Consider the following 15,537-nt stretch of genomic DNA (forward strand, 5'->3'; position numbering starts at 1 on the left):
ATTCCTGCTAAGACTCAGTTAACGTCGCAGTTAACACCAGCCATCTTCGTTCATATTAAGAGGAGATTAATAGTGGCAATAAAGAAATTACATTGGGTTTAGAGAATGGAAAAATCAAGGCAGAACAAAACCGGCTATTTCAATCATCCATCTCCAGGGCTGATAACGGAGATAATATTCTAGAGTCAAGGAAGAAAAATATTTTGGTTATATTCTACTGAGTCTTGATGGCTTATTCACGTAAATGGAACCTGGGGTGGGGCTGGCGAGGTGGCGAGGATTGGAAAAGAATTCCAAAATGTCTAGACCAAAGTGTTGATTGATTGAAAGAAAAAAAAGTGACGTTGAGGAAAAATGATGGTGGCGTTGTCCTCCACCCACCCCATCGCCCACAGAGGCTGTAGGGACCCGGCGACGTGTCGGCGTCAGGCAGCGCGGCAGCCTTTGCCCGCCCTACACCCCACTGGTTCGAGGTACCCGCGAGCTGAAGTTGTTTGAGGCTGCAGGTTTGCTGGGATGGAGCCCAGGTCAGCCTTCGTGTCTGGACGATTCCTAGCGCTCACTCTAGATGTTGCCGGAGGAGGAGGAAGGGAGAAAAAGAACCAATAGTCTTTTTAATGTCATCTGAACCTATGGAGTGGGCCCGTGACACAAGTATAGCGCAGCCTAACACGTGTAACCACAGCACTTTGTCATCACTGCAGCCAGTCGCCAAATGCACCCTCTGTTACTGCGCCAGTGCCGCCCGTGGGTGGAAGCGCTGTGAAATGACAGCGGGGAGCACCTCCAAGGCGCCTCGCGACAGCCCGTAAACCCACGGTTAGATGCGAACGGGGGCTCCCCGATGTGCCTGCAAATAAAATCACTAACATAGCCATGGGAGATGACCAGGCTGATAAAAATCAGGAGAGAAAAAGGGGACAAATGGTTTTTCCCAGGTGGTGTTGAGTCGGCTCGAGCTTGGAACAACTTCTGTAAACAAAGAGGAGGGGACGGGCACATTACCTGCGTTCCCACGTGTCCCAGTTACTCCTGCACCAGTTGCATTTTCCAGTTGGTATCCAAGTGTATGTATATAGTTTGTCTTTGTATAGGAGTGAGAGTGTGGTGGCTGTCAATCATGTGCTCTTCCAGTATTGTAATTTAACAGATTATGGCTGTATGAAATGATGTAAATAACTAGAAAAGAATTAAACTGGATCTCCATGTCCTAGTTTTTGTACATACTGAAACTGCATGGTATTTAAATTATTGTTTGTCTCTCATGTATGCAGTTTCTTAAAAAAATCCAGTTAAAAAAAAAGCAGCATTCCTGTGTCTGTGTATTTTATCCCCCGTCCCAGTGCCTGACCGTGTGATGCCACAGCGATGTGGCCGAGGATAGCAGCTCTCCTGCTGCCAGCCTGGCAGCGGCAGGGACACAGCGCACGCCTCAGCACCCACCTCTGCTGCTACACTTGGGCCCAGCCCCAGATGATGATGTTTTTCCTTCTCCTTCAGTGGTTGTGCAGCATTACAGGTTGTGACAAGCCTTTGGGTGGTGAAAAGGGGAGGAAAAACCCCCTTCACAAGCGTGTGCCTTCCAACAGCCTCCCTAGGCTGCTGCGGAACGCGCCAAAGGCAACAGCCCTGCTCGGTCTGTTCGGTTTTCGTAACTGATGGTGCAAAAACTCTGACCCCAAAGAGACGACTGGCACCCGAACTGGCCGGGGAGAGCAGCTCCCCTGCCCCGATGCACACAGAGGCTTCCCCTAACGCACAAACAGAGGCTCCATAGACTTTAACGGACCCAGTTCTGCTCCTTCCCATTGCTGAATCAGAGACACGACACGATCGAAACTCCAGCACTGGGCTTGGTTTCTTTTGTTTCCATCTGGGTAAACTTTCACTCACCATCCCCGTTTGTCTGCAGACAGACAACAAGTTTGTAGCTATCCAGTGAGGTCAGGATATATAAACAAAGTAAAAAAAAAAAATACCCTAGTGCCATCCCCCTCCCCAACCAGCTGTGGCAGCTTCAGCAGCAGCATCACAGAGTGCTTTGGTTACAGACAGTAATTGCTGTGTTTGAAATGCTGGTGAGGATGCATCGCACAGGGACTCTTGCCCTGACACCGCTACACAGGGGCTGTGTCTAACTGAAGCGCTTCAGTGTAAGGAAGGAGACCTGCGTGCCTTCGGTAAAGTCCAGGTAATTACCAGCCATCACGCTGCAGCCTAATGGAGTCTTTAGGCAGGAAACAAAGAGAAGGGCTAAAAAAAAAAATCAATTTTCCATTAAAGAGGCAGCCACTGGTGACCAGCTCAGCAGTACCTTGTGCTGCCTTTGCCAGCTGCTTCAAACAGCCTCAGAAAAACTGAGGAGAGCAGGTCTGCAGGAACAAGCAGTGGCAGCCGCTCTTGCAGCATTCCTTGTTAATGGGACCTAAGATGCAACAATCTGTATTTTAACATCTATTTGATGAGTGTCTTAAGTTTTACATTCATGGATACATTAACCCCTGAGCTTACAGCTTCTGGTGAGCTGACAGCTTCTGGTGTGTGGCTGATCGGTACCACTGTTCCTTTATCAGCCTCTGGATTGCTGTATTTCAGCCTCTTTCTGTCTCCAGACTCTCCCGCTTTTCTTTCCTAACTCCCTTCATGGAGTTCAAATCACTCACCATTTTTCAGTCTTGCCATTACTTTTCTTATCTGCAGTTTCCACTGCATTTGGATGTCAGCTGGAAGAGAACCAGTGCATGCGACATGGGAGAGCAGACATGCAGCATTGCTCTAAACCCCTCTGGAGAGAAAGTCCTGCTCGAGGGGAGAACTGGACCAAATTAAGCTTATTTTTCTTGTTTGCAAAGCCCAAGAAGATATTTGGCAGGGGAGGCTTGAGGCGGGAGCTTTCACTCTCCCAAATGAACATTTCAGAGCTGTTTGTATTGTCTCTGGGGAAAAAAAGGACAAAAACCCCACAAACCCCAAACCACTACTAGCAGCTAGTTCTATATGAACAAACAAGCATGTGGCAGCAGTTCCATACTCACCAGTCAAGGAGAAATAAAGACAAAAGATGTCATTCTCAAGCTTCTCGGGAAAAATTACCATCAGATGATTTGTTACCACATTCCTCTTGAATGACACAGAAGTAACGGAAAACAAACAGCAAAGGTAACCCCTTCCTCTAGCCAGGGATTTCAGTAGGGGGCAACTGTGTGCAACTCCAAAACAGTCTGTGTAAGGAACAAGCTGCACCAGGGGAGGTTGCGGCTGGACCTGAGGAACAATTTCTCCCCCGTTGGGGTTGTCCAGGCGTGTCCTGGGCTGCCCAGGGCAGTGGTGGAGTCCCCATCTCTGGAGGGGTTGAACAGCCGTGTCGATGTGGGGCTGAGGGACAGGGGTCGGGGGGACCTGGCAGTGCTGGGGGAACCCTTGGGCTGCAGGAGCTAAGAGGTCTCTTCCAGCCAGAACGGTTCTGTGGTTCAACCTCACCCTGATCACGACATGCTGGGGACAGCGAACCCTCACATTTTGCTGTTCTGCTCTGGCAGAAGCAGGTCTCTGAGCTAAAGCATCATGTTCAACTGAGCAGACATCACCAAAAATTAACAAAGAGTAAGTCAGCCAGATTCATCCTTTTAGTCTTCTGGGAGTTCAGGAAGTTTTCTGCAAAAACTGTATCCCTCAAATCCACAGTGAAAGCTTGGAAATGGATCCATTAAGATACACACAAATGTCACTTACTAGGTTGGTGAAGGGAGCACAGAGTTAAATCACTCTCTGTTCTCTAGAGAGCTCCCCTCCATCAGCACAGCCCAGAATAAATAATGCACTCCATTAAAAAAACAAACACCCGTGTTCCTTCTTCCCACATGAAACTGAAAAAGCTGCAGACAAGCTCCAGCTGACTGTGAAGTGGAGCAGCATTTCAGGACCCATCCCACGTACACCAAAACGTTTAAGTGAAATTGATGTGGCTCATGTGGAAACATGAAGATTTTCACTGTGCGGGTGACCAAGCACTGGCCCAGGCTGCTCAGGGAGGCGGTGGACTCGCCCTCCTTGGAGACATTCAAAAGCCATTTGGATTTTGAATGTCCTGGCTGTGGGAGGCCCTGCTTGAGCAGGGGCTTGGACCAGATGAGCTCCAGAAGTCGCTGAGAACCTCCGCCCTTCTGTGGGTCTGCAAATGCAGATGTCTATGCAGCATCAGGGCCTGCCTATTGATGGAGAAAGGCTTTTTTAAATTAAAAACTAAACAAACAAAAACAAAGTCTGGAGCCTTCAGTCAAACAGCGCCTGGAGGAACCGGCAAGTCTGGAAGCAATAACACTACCTGGCACTTCTAATCGTCACTCAGTGCATCTCTCTTCACTGCATACGAGTTGTTGATTACCTTTCTGGACATCTGCATACACAGTGCCCTGACCTATGCGAGACGGAGGAACAGAGTATTACACTTTTGGAAGGAAGAGTAGTTCTCCAGCAAATCTCGGTCTGCAGCTAAGCACTCTGCTTTTACTTACCACATGAAGTACATTTCTGTTTTAAATTTATCTTGAAACCTGAACCAAACACAAATCAAATTACAACAGCTTTGAGCCAAGCATTCAACAGAGGCATTGGACTGTTTACTACTGGCCCGTAACTCTGAATGACAGTGACTCGTCCCACTGATTTTCTCCATCCCTGCCCGAAGTTACATTTTAGGACAGCACAAAGCAAAGACATCCTTGCTCAGCAAAGGGCTCCAGCAGAGGTCACTTTAAGAGCACCTCTGAGTAGTTACACTACTAGTTACATCAAGTATAAGCTGGCATTCAAAAACATTTTTAAGTGACGCTTCAGTCTATTTACCATTCTTCAAGAGTCAGATTTGCTCCTTCAGAAGCCAGGGAGCGCCCGGTGCAATCAGAATGCTGTAGCTGGCTGGCCAGGAAATGCTCCGGACACAATCACACCACCACCTTCATTCCACCTCTGTTTATTGAAAAATATTTACATCTCAGTCACTGTGCTATTAGCTGGTTTAACAGCACCTTTGCACAGTAGAAGTCATGAAGAACACCACCCTAGGATGGGGAAGAAGTGGTAAGATGTCTTTTCAAATGTCTTTTTTTTCCCCCCCAAGCCGGCACAGGCACAGGAGGTTCTCAGACAGAGTGTGCGGGAGTCCCGCAGTGCATGCGCCACAGATCCACAGCTTTGCTGACAATAGCGTCGGTGTTATCTTGAGGGATCTGCAAAAGATCAGGGCAAGAGGCCTGGTCAGAGTATGTTATTTGGGCTGTTTCGGTTCAAATACAGATTTTAAAACTCCAGTCCTGATTTTATGACTTTACAGAAAATGAGGAATATGGTCAAATCTGTACAAACATAGATAACACATTCCCAAAGCCAAAAAATCATTTCATTCTACAAAAGCCCAGCCTAGATAGAAAAACACATTATTCCCACCCCTGCGCGTTCTTTCTTCACCTTTGTACTACCATGCTACTCCCACTAAGTAAACTAACAGTATCTTACGGTGAGTTCGCAACAGGCAAATGTCTAAGGGTGAAACACACTTTCATACACCATAAGAGGTGATGCAAAGCGCAAGGAGTACTCACGTTTTCCAAAAACTGCGTGATCTTCTCTGCAGTATTCAGGGCTATTATCTTCATTTTAAAGGTTAGTAGTATCTCCAGAGCAACAAAAACGAGGATCTTGCAAGACCCACTAATAACTTTGTCCCAGACTCTAGGAAAAAACAATGAAAACGAATCACTCAGCAGTACTGTGGTGCTTATCTGCTAATTCACCTGCTACAACAGTCTTTGTACACTCATGTACTAAAGGGATCCACGCTCCTAGAACAGCCTGCAACAATTTGAAACCATCCTTCACCCAGCAGCTCTGTCTCGGGCCCAACTCAACAGACGCGGGATGAAAGATTATCCAAAACCAGTGTGAAGCCATCTGTCAGATGGCAGCTTTTCTGGGCTTGCAGTATTTTTAGTTCTTGAATTTTAAGAGTTGTGTCAGGAAAATGCTCTGAGGATTACTGCTCTCGCTCCTTCTGGCACTTGTGGAAGTGTTTCTCCTTCCAAATAAAAACATGGGGACAAAGATCACTATCCCCTGCAATCTCTGAACACAGTAATGCTCACTGGAAAACACCTTCTGCAGCCCACCCTGTTAACTTGGATCTATGGCTGTGCTTCCTCCACAGACCACTCAGGTTTTATATGACCTTCTCTCTCAGAAGAACCTGCCCTCCAGCCTGGACTGAAATGCAGGTATCACACCTTTAAACAAGGAGCTAAGAAGTGACAGTCTAACAAAGGACCAGGAAGATGAGGAGGGGACTGGAGCACCTCTCCTGTGAGGAAAGGGTGAGAGAGCTGGGGCTGCTCAGCCTGGAGAAGGCTCAGGGGGGATCTCATCCATGTGTGTAAATACCTGAAGGGAGGGTGCAAAGAGCCCGGCTCTCCTCATGGTGCCTGGTGACAGGACCAGAGGCAATGGGCACAAACTGGAACACAAGAGGTCCCCTCCGAACATCAGGAAACACTCTCACTGTGCGGGTGACCAAGCACTGGCACAGGTTGCCCAGAGAGATGGTAGAGTCTCCATCCCGGGAGACAGTCAAAACCCACATGGACACAGTCCAGGGCAGCTTGGTCTAAGTGGCCCTGCTTGAGCAGAGGTGCTGGTTGAACCAGATGAGGTCTGGACATCAGTGCCAACCCCAACCCTCTGTGATTTTTTGTGAGCAGCTTTTCTAACTCCTCATGTGGAATGCTTGCTGCTGATACACAGGGCTTGCCACTCCCACCGTGACTCAAGTCAATTCTTTGTCAGCTTCTTAACCGTCTATTCACGTAACTCTTCTGACACTTTTTTCACACCTCTCCATCAAAAAAATTAGACTAGAATTAAACTTATACTGAAGGAATGAGGAAAATAGTATGTTAAAACCTCAGGACTGTTTTTAAAAAAAGGAAACAAACAAACAACCCATGCGGACAGATGGGAAAAAAAGATGCTGCCAATTCCCTTCCCCTTTGCAACTTAGTTTTAATTCCCTGTCTCGCTACAATTAAAACAATGAATACAATTCCCATATGGGCAGGAACAATATATAATCCAAGATTAAAATCTTACTGTTCCCTTCGGGTTCGAGCACCCCAGGACAAGTGACCCCTGTAAATATGACACTAATGTTCAAATCAGGTCCAGAAGCTTTAAGCAAGGCTCTGAGAAAGCTGAGGTCCCAACCCTCTTCTCCACTGCACAGGTCATCCCTGTTTACTTCTAATGCATTTTCCTTCACAAACTTTTATCTGCTCAGAACCCAAGAACACATGTTTCGTGGGCAACCAGAACTGGAATTACAAATGACAATATGGAGCGTGGCAGACCTCAAAAACAGGAAAGAATTTGTAAAGTTCATGTTAATCAGAAAATAAACTTAAGTAATCCCAACATAAAATACTCAGCCCTCCTTCTTTTATTTTGCTATCACCTCAGTCTCCATAATTACATTGCAGTAGGTTACATTTCATGCTCAGAAAACAGTCCAGTGTTTTCCTGCGTTATTCAGTCTGATTCCAGAACAAAGGTTTTAGCAATGGCAAAACAGATGCGGTATCTAAATCACCAGCGCCTAACAGATTTTGGAAGGGGGTGCATGGCAAAGGAGTTGAGATGTCAGCACCGACCAGCTGGGTCTGCTGCAGTATTTTTTCCCCTTAACATTTCCAGCCGTTGTTACTCTTGATGCAGCAGCAACAGGGGAATGATGGTGTGACGCTGACGCTGCCACAAACAGCCCAGCAGTAAGTGCTCTACTTTCACTCTATAAATAACAGCAAACACTTAAAATAAAGGATACTGTCAGAGATTGCAACTTTTTCCCATTTCTTGATAAAATTTAAACAGCAACGTCACACAACTGTGCCTATAGCTCTGCTGTGGAATGCTAAAAAGGCAAGTATACACTAAATTCATGGGGTTTGTGACTATCACCCCCTGTGAAATACAACAGTATTCAGTCAGCCACAGGAGCACACTTCTAAGTATTTCTGGAACAGTGAAACAGTAGTAACAGCCATCAGGGAAAATAAAAAGAAGCAGGAAGGTGTGAAGGCAAAGAGCATGCCAAGGATTACACAAATGAAGCCATTTACTTTTCACCGAGCTTTCTCTGTAGACGAGACACAGACTTACTCTGTGTGTGCAGCTGTGTGAGGGCACGGCTTCTCAAGGCAGTTTCGGAGCTTCCTCAACCACTACAGAAAGCATTACTAGTGTACGAAAAGCATCACGGCATTGATGCTCTCTTTGCTTTTTTTCTGAAATACTAGCATTCATCTCACAGCTTGGACCCTAGGCTGCAGTGAACGCACTCAACCTTATCCCCTGATTCTGCTCCAGTCATCCAGGCCAGAGATATTTAAAGAGAACCAGTGCTTGCTGCCCTGCCTGCCCTTCTGGGTGTCCTTCCCACGGTAAACGGGCATGGACGGACATGATGAGGCTGACACAAATCCTACCCCAATGTCACATCGTAACCTCGCCCTCATCTGTTCCGGAGCTGGGAAGCAGCTCAGTTACTCTGACAGAGGCAAACCGACTCCCACATGCACATTCTTATGTTCTCCCACTCCACAGTAAATTTAAAGCATTTTTCATATTTCTGTTGTTTCTACTAACAGCAGGCTTCTATTTTTACCACTAGATGTAATTTATGCAGGACATGGAGATCACAGATGTAAAACTACAGAAGCCACGTATTAATGCACGAGGGCTTGCCAGTTCGAGAAGCGGTCATACCATCTCAGGAGAACAACCAACTGCTTTGCCACCAACAGGAAACCAGAGGCTAACCACCTCCCACCACCCCACCCACCGTTACGGTCCTGCTAATGCCAAGTGTTCGGTGCAGAATATGACGTTAGTCAGGGGCATGAGATCGACAATACTGGGCCATAAAAGATGGCTGGCTCATTCACAGTTACTTCTGCAATGCTGCACTACTTCTGCTGTAGCTGGATCATCTGGGGTGGCAGTGCTCGAAGAAACCAGCAGCCACCAAAGGGCCATTTTGCCTGGTAGAGAAGATTGCAACTTATAGAACCTCTGTAAGAAATACAGTGCTAAATCATAAGTAAAATTACATCAGAGAAGACTGAGCTCAGATCCTTGCTCAGTCAACCAAAACCAAGTAAAACTCACAGGAGAGCTGGAGACCTGTTGGCAGTTGTCGGCAGTTCCAGCACTGCCATTTGGGTATGTTTCAGAAAGCATTCAGGCTTCCAGATTCAAATCCTAACTGAATCTCCCAGCATTAATTAAGTTCATCTGTCACATGCTACCCATGAAGTATGTTATTTCCTTAGTGAACGAGGCCCTCAGGATTACAACTGAGTAACTCAGAAACCTAAACTGGCAAGAAAAAAGGACACTTCTGTCACGTTCCCTCAAGAACTGCTGGGAACAGGGATTGCTGTGCCATCAGAAGTACCAACAGCGAACTTTATCTTCACTCCAGAGTGAAAGCCAAGCTTTTGATCTTTGCCATTAAAAAAAAAAAGTATTTAAAAAATTTCAGGTCATGAAAAGATTCTATTCCAGTAAGGTAAAACAGCATGAGAATGCTAGACAGTACACTAACTAGGCAAAATATTCTATGTAAACGAACTGGTCCAAAATGGGAGAAGTTTGAAACAAAAGATTCTGAGAAGATGAAATAAGAAATCAAAATTCTTCACCCTGATTTTTCCTTTTACACTATCAAGATGACACAGCTCCACAAAATGTTAAATTTTCAACAGAAATTTAAAAACAACCTGAATCTTCCAATAGCAAAACTGCCCCAATGCAAATTCCTCTTCCAGCTCTAGTTCTCAGCAGTAAGACCTAGCAGCAAAATTAAATCATTTAGGCTCTAAACGAAAGTGTCTCACAGAAGACATGCAAAGAGGTTCCGAATGCAGTAGTTGCAAAGGCTACTTCAGAAGGGTAACAGTGAGAAAGAAACTTGTGGGTTGAGATAAAAGCTGTTAAATAATTCAAAAGAAATAATTAAAAAAAAAAAAAGGAAAAGAGGAAGAATTAACCGAGAGAGGAAAATAGAAGACAGACAAGTGATGCAAATGAAAACAACTGCCCACCAGCAACTGACCGCTGCCCCGCGAGTGCCCGGGCAGCATCTAATGACAATACAGCATTATAATCACTCCCTAAGCAAGGATTTTGGTTAAAACGCCTGAAAACTGACTACCCTTCAGCTACCTATCACTAAGAGGGGATCTGGAGTTTGAAATCTGAGGAAGCATGAAATGCCTAACAGATTCAGCTGCTCCATTTAACTCCGTTGTTTCTTAATTTTGATGTGAGAAATGATCACACAGAGATTATCCTGCATCAGCAACAAGTGGAATCAAGTTCAGTCTTATCCCTTCCAAGTTAACAATGAAGTTCACTCCAGACTCTTACTGACAAGGAACGAAAGTTCTTTGCCAGCTAGTGATGACAAAAAGCTGAAAGTACTACATAATTACAAACAGCAAGAAGGAAGAGAACTTGCCTCTGTAAGCTGGACTCGGGTAAACAGCCTGCAAAACACTTTTTAAACCACAGATCGTACGGGAGTTTGCTCATCGCAGAACACGCTTTCAGATGCGTCAGGAGTCTGCTGTCTTCAATGTTCAAATACTGCTCCAGAATTTTTGGCTGAGAAAGGAATTGCAAAATTGTAGGTAACTCAACATCAGAGTGTGTTAGCTATGGGGGTAATGCACGCTGTGAGACAAGAAATGTCTTAAAAATTCAATCGGCATAAACCAACATGTTAAAATAATGAACTTGCACTGTTTTAACTAAAACCATCACGTTCCAAAACACAAGCATTGCTGATTTCTGCAGTTAGCTAATTAAGTCCCCTTCCTTATATTGATGACTGCTAGCAGAACTTCCCAAATACGCAGTACTCCCTAATCCAAGCTGCTTGAGAGCTTAAGGCAATGCAGACATTAAATGTCCACTAATTACTGCTACCTTCAGAAGTGAAGTTGAGTTGCATTCACCTCAAACCTAATCGCCTTAGAGTACGTCAAAAAAAAAAACAAAACAAAAAACCTACACACAACGCAGCAAACCCCAGGAAATCAATTCTGAGAGTAAATCCCCATGCCACATATTAAAAGCTGGACATTGATTTCTTGTTTAAAAATCCCAAGTATTGAGAAGCATAAACATGTGGATAATTATCCACGTAAAAATGTGGATCATTCTCATTTTGTTTCAAATCTCATGGAACGTGTTTTCCTAAGTTTAGGAGTAGCTTTACGGGTTTTGTCATAATTGGATAAAGAGCCCAGGACTTCAGGTGTCAAAGGGAGAACACTCCTCCCTTGTCCATATTCTAACAGCCAGAGACCTGGTACAATGTCCGTGTTGAAACAAACTCGGCAGGAAGACGACTCCATTCCATTTCTTATGGTAACTGAATTTGTAACACTCTTTTTGTGAAGACGTAGAACCCTGCTCCATTTATAAAGCAAAACAACTGTGCTTTGTCTGTCATCCCGTGAGCAGCATATGGGTGCAGGGGATGCAGCCTAAAAAGCAGCAGACGTACATCAAGGCGTTCTTAACTTGGTGACATTTTTAATTGTTCAAAATAAAGAAAATTCTTATGTGATCAGTTTGTGAGAAACATAACTCCAGTTGTCTCCATGTACTAATTCTTTCTACCACTGGCTCTCCTCACGACGACCACAAAAAAAGCACTTTTTTCCTTACCAGTTGTTGTAACGAATCTTTGTTCTTGCTGTTCAGCTGATTCACGAAGCAAGTGACAAGCCAATAGCATTCGATAGGATCCTCCACCATCTCCTCCATTGCTTTAGCAATAGCAAGAAACACTTCATCTTCGGGCTCCTGGAAAACAAAGCCAGGACTGAACTGCACAGAAGTACTGGCCAATCTGATTCAAATTGCTCTTATATTCCTTTTCCCTGGAATTGATGCACACAAAGAGCTGTTCTGACACTCAAAATATCGGGCAGCAGCTGCGCTGCAGTGACAAATACCTATTGAATCAACAGGTAAGACTTGTCTTGCTTTTAAAACCAGAAGGTACAACAAGAGTTTGGAACAACTCTGATTCAAAGTTCTGAAATGAGCTAAGATTATATCCTAACAAGGTAGCAATAATCCTGCTTCTAAGCCCTGCAGAGCAGCAGAATTTTCCAGCCTATTCCTTGCTAAGGGTCAAACAGGCCCCTCCAACGCCTTTGTCGTGGATGTTACTGAATAAAATAACGCAGCTGTGAGCTGCATGCCTACCTTCCACACTCAGAAAATCATCTGGTTTGAGATAAACATCTGCTTTCTGATGCACAAAACATATTTCACAGTCTTCTGTGATATGGGACTCAAACCTTTCAAAAAATCTAGACCAATCAAACACCATCTTTATACTCCGTCTCCACCCCACAATATTACTGATTTTTCCATGTTAACTTTGCTTAACCTTTATTCTTTTTAACTTTTAACTTTTTTTAAGTTCTGATGTCAAATTTTGTTATTACAGATGAAAAATAACGAACTAAGCTCTTCCACAGTGAATGCGGATAAACTAGCACTAAATAAAGGAAAAAATCCACTTCAGAAAGTCCCATGGCTCCTTTTATCACCTTCTCTTTCACAGGGGCTTATATGCAAGATCACACGTTGTTTTTGTCATCAACTTATCATCAAAACACATATGTGAGCACACCGTGAACTACAGAGCACCTGCATTACCGGACAGCAGCCTGGACCAGTTCAGACTAACACAAAAAGAAGGTCAGTGTATTAAAGTCTCGATTTAAAAACAAAGAATTTAAAAATATAATGTAATTTGCAACAAATCACTGCCTGGACTGGCTCTGAATTACCCTTGTTCCAGGACATTTAAGAATCCCTGAGCTCTCATGAGATGATGTTATTTTCATTTCAGTGCTGTAAAGAGTACAGAAAGCTTAAAGCCTAGCAGGCAAAACACACAAAAGAGATTTTAAGGCACAAAATCTTACGTAAGTACTTAGCGGAAGAAAAAGCGAAAAGCCCTTTGACTAAAATCCCTTATTTTATATTGGTATTTCTCTGTTTCCCATTCACTCTATCCATCTACCTGCACTCGTGGGGCTACTTGCAGTTTCTCACAGGTTGGTATTTTAAAGTTAAATAAAATGTAACTGCTTTTAAAAGACTGTTAAAATGATGACTGACCAATGGAAAAGCTGAATTTCGCGGCAATTTTCCTGATTCCAGCTGATGTATGCGGAGGAAAACGTCTACCTGTGGGGTAGAATCATTAATAAAACGAATTACACGAAGAGCATGGTGTATATCCCAGTACTGCTCCTTCCGGTACTTCATCACCAAAGCATGAGATTCATGGTGAGGAGGAATAATTCCTAAAAAAAACAAAAAATAAAAATAAAAAACGAAACAGAAAAAAGCAACTGTAAAGAGAAAAGCCAGGTCACGCAAACTCCCTGTCCGAGAGATGACCAGAGAACATATACAATTAACTAACACAAAGACACTGCACATTCCAGCATCATTTAATTTACTCTTAGACCTCTGCTGGAAAATTCTTTATTCGCTGTGTGATAGATTAATCCTCTCTAAAACAACTTTCAGAGGGAAAATCAATCGCATATGTTGAGTCAGCTACTGATTAGAACTTTAGAATATCACCCAAACTTATACATATATTTCCTAGTTTCCTAGGAGGAAAACTAATAAAAAGGGGAGGAAAAAAGTGTTTAAGTAGAGAGGCAGAAAAAATTAAACTGTTTACAATCTCCAGAAGAGAAGCTCAACATTTCACTCGATCCTTCCCCTCGCTCAAGACTCAATCTTGCCATGCACTGATGTTCACAACAAAACCGTCACGGGCCTCAACAGAAATAACATCTTGCATATGCCAAAGCAAAAAAAGCCACTTCCCTATCACTAGCAGAACAGAACTTCTCCTGTTGTAGAAACCCAAGAGAACAAAGTATTCCTCAAAAATCAGTTCTGAAACAGGCTACCTGCTGCCTTTATTCTCATTTCAAGAAAAAAACAGTCCTGCCAGGTGTTAAACCACAAAATAGCTGAGTTTAATAGCAAGCACATCAGACAGAAAATTATCTTTTATTTTCCAACTGCGAACCCATCTGCATTTCAAAAGCTGGGCCAGAGCAAGACAGTTTTTACATTATGCAAAAACAGAGTCAACATTGTGACTCTGTAGGTACAACCTGCCAAGTGCGCTCCTCAAATACAGGAGAATGTCTCAGGCAGACAGAAGAGAAGCTTTAACACCAGGGCGATGTTCGAGAAACCACCCTGACTCGTACAGGAAGTTAACAGAGACATCGCTGAGGTACCACGTAACCTGGGACTACTAATATTTTAAGGGATGCCACCTACTTTGCTAGGGCCCAAGGTTCAAGGGTCTTTTTCATCCTAGAATTAGTCCTCTCACGGCAGAGGCTTTTATCAAGTAGGATTAGTCTGTCAGTTGGATGACCAATGCCAAGGACTTCAAGTTTTAGAATCAGACCCTGCAGCTTCTGCGTACTGTTCATTCACTACCTCTCCCACAAAAAGGCTTAGAAATCCAAATAATCAGGAATACAACGGTACAATTATTAAACCGTAGAAAATCGGAGGGGGGAAAATATACAAGAAATAGAACGAAAAAAGAAAAGGTTGATTAAAACTCAGTTAAAACTTTCTAATACATTATTTCAGACTCCAGACCCTGTGGGGGAACGTGGAGACCAAGGAGGGTCTTCCTGGTGAAACAACACTGTGGTTATCAGCACCCTTCCTGCCAGCACAGCCCTGGTACCGAGCAGAGGAGCCACGCTCAGGCTTTTCAGCCTGAGGCACAGCGCTCCACCCCCAGCAGCGTGGTAAATCACGTTTCTCCCCCAGGGACTCTGCCAGCACCTCCACGCTCAGCCTCACAGCGTTCCTCTACAGGCAGCTACTCCAAGGGAAACTCTCCAGATACCTCGTAAGGGTCAGAACTCTTGGACTTTCCTCAACCTCTCCTGCCTCCAAGTGACATGACCTCGCATCCAGGAAACCAACACACACTTGCCCAGTTTCTCCAAAGTCACTAGTACTTTTCAGTTAGCCATCTATCACACTTCAAGGAAAACAGAACCTATTTATGGGCCGGGGGGGGCAGGGTATGGTTTCTGGGGATGCCATAATTTGCCTCTGGCCTTACCACTTCTTCAATGGCAAATACAATTTAAAGCCAGAAGCAAACTCAGAAGAAACCAAGATCTGATAGAACACAAAGCTTCTCTTTAGAACAAACACCCACTCCTTACCTTGTCCAGGTTTTTTTAAGTTTGATCACAGCTTTACTTCAACCTAATTGTCTGTTATTTTAGGAACAGAACTGATTATTTTATCAGGTATCAGCAACTTCCTATAACCCCCTTTCAAGTCCATTTTATAAATTTACTTGGCTGGTGTTACAGAGTTAATACGCTCTTCCAG

At 44.2% G+C, this 15,537-nt stretch overlaps 1 protein-coding gene across 3 annotated transcripts in view; it reads right to left on the reverse strand.

Moving 5' to 3' along the window:
• Positions 1–4,958: 4,958 nt before the first annotated feature.
• Positions 4,959–15,537, reverse strand: part of TBC1D7 (TBC1 domain family, member 7) — an 11,797-nt gene continuing 1,218 nt past the window's right edge. The window contains exons 3-7 of one of the 3 annotated variants that reach the window (XM_010138378.1): positions 13,255–13,442; positions 11,782–11,919; positions 10,565–10,710; positions 5,601–5,730; positions 4,959–5,228 (exon numbers count right to left, since the gene is read on the reverse strand). In XM_010138378.1, coding sequence (XP_010136680.1) covers positions 5,142–5,228; positions 5,601–5,730; positions 10,565–10,710; positions 11,782–11,919; positions 13,255–13,442 — 689 coding nt within the window. In that variant the 3' untranslated portion in view covers positions 4,959–5,141. The remainder of the gene's footprint in view (positions 5,229–5,600; positions 5,731–10,564; positions 10,711–11,781; positions 11,920–13,254; positions 13,443–15,537) is intronic. The other 2 variants (XM_010138379.1, XM_010138380.1) reach the window with 2 other exon arrangements.

This window comes from Buceros rhinoceros, unplaced genomic scaffold (assembly GCF_000710305.1).
Source record: "Buceros rhinoceros silvestris isolate BGI_N320 unplaced genomic scaffold, ASM71030v1 scaffold7976, whole genome shotgun sequence".
NCBI lineage: Eukaryota > Metazoa > Chordata > Aves > Bucerotiformes > Bucerotidae > Buceros > Buceros rhinoceros.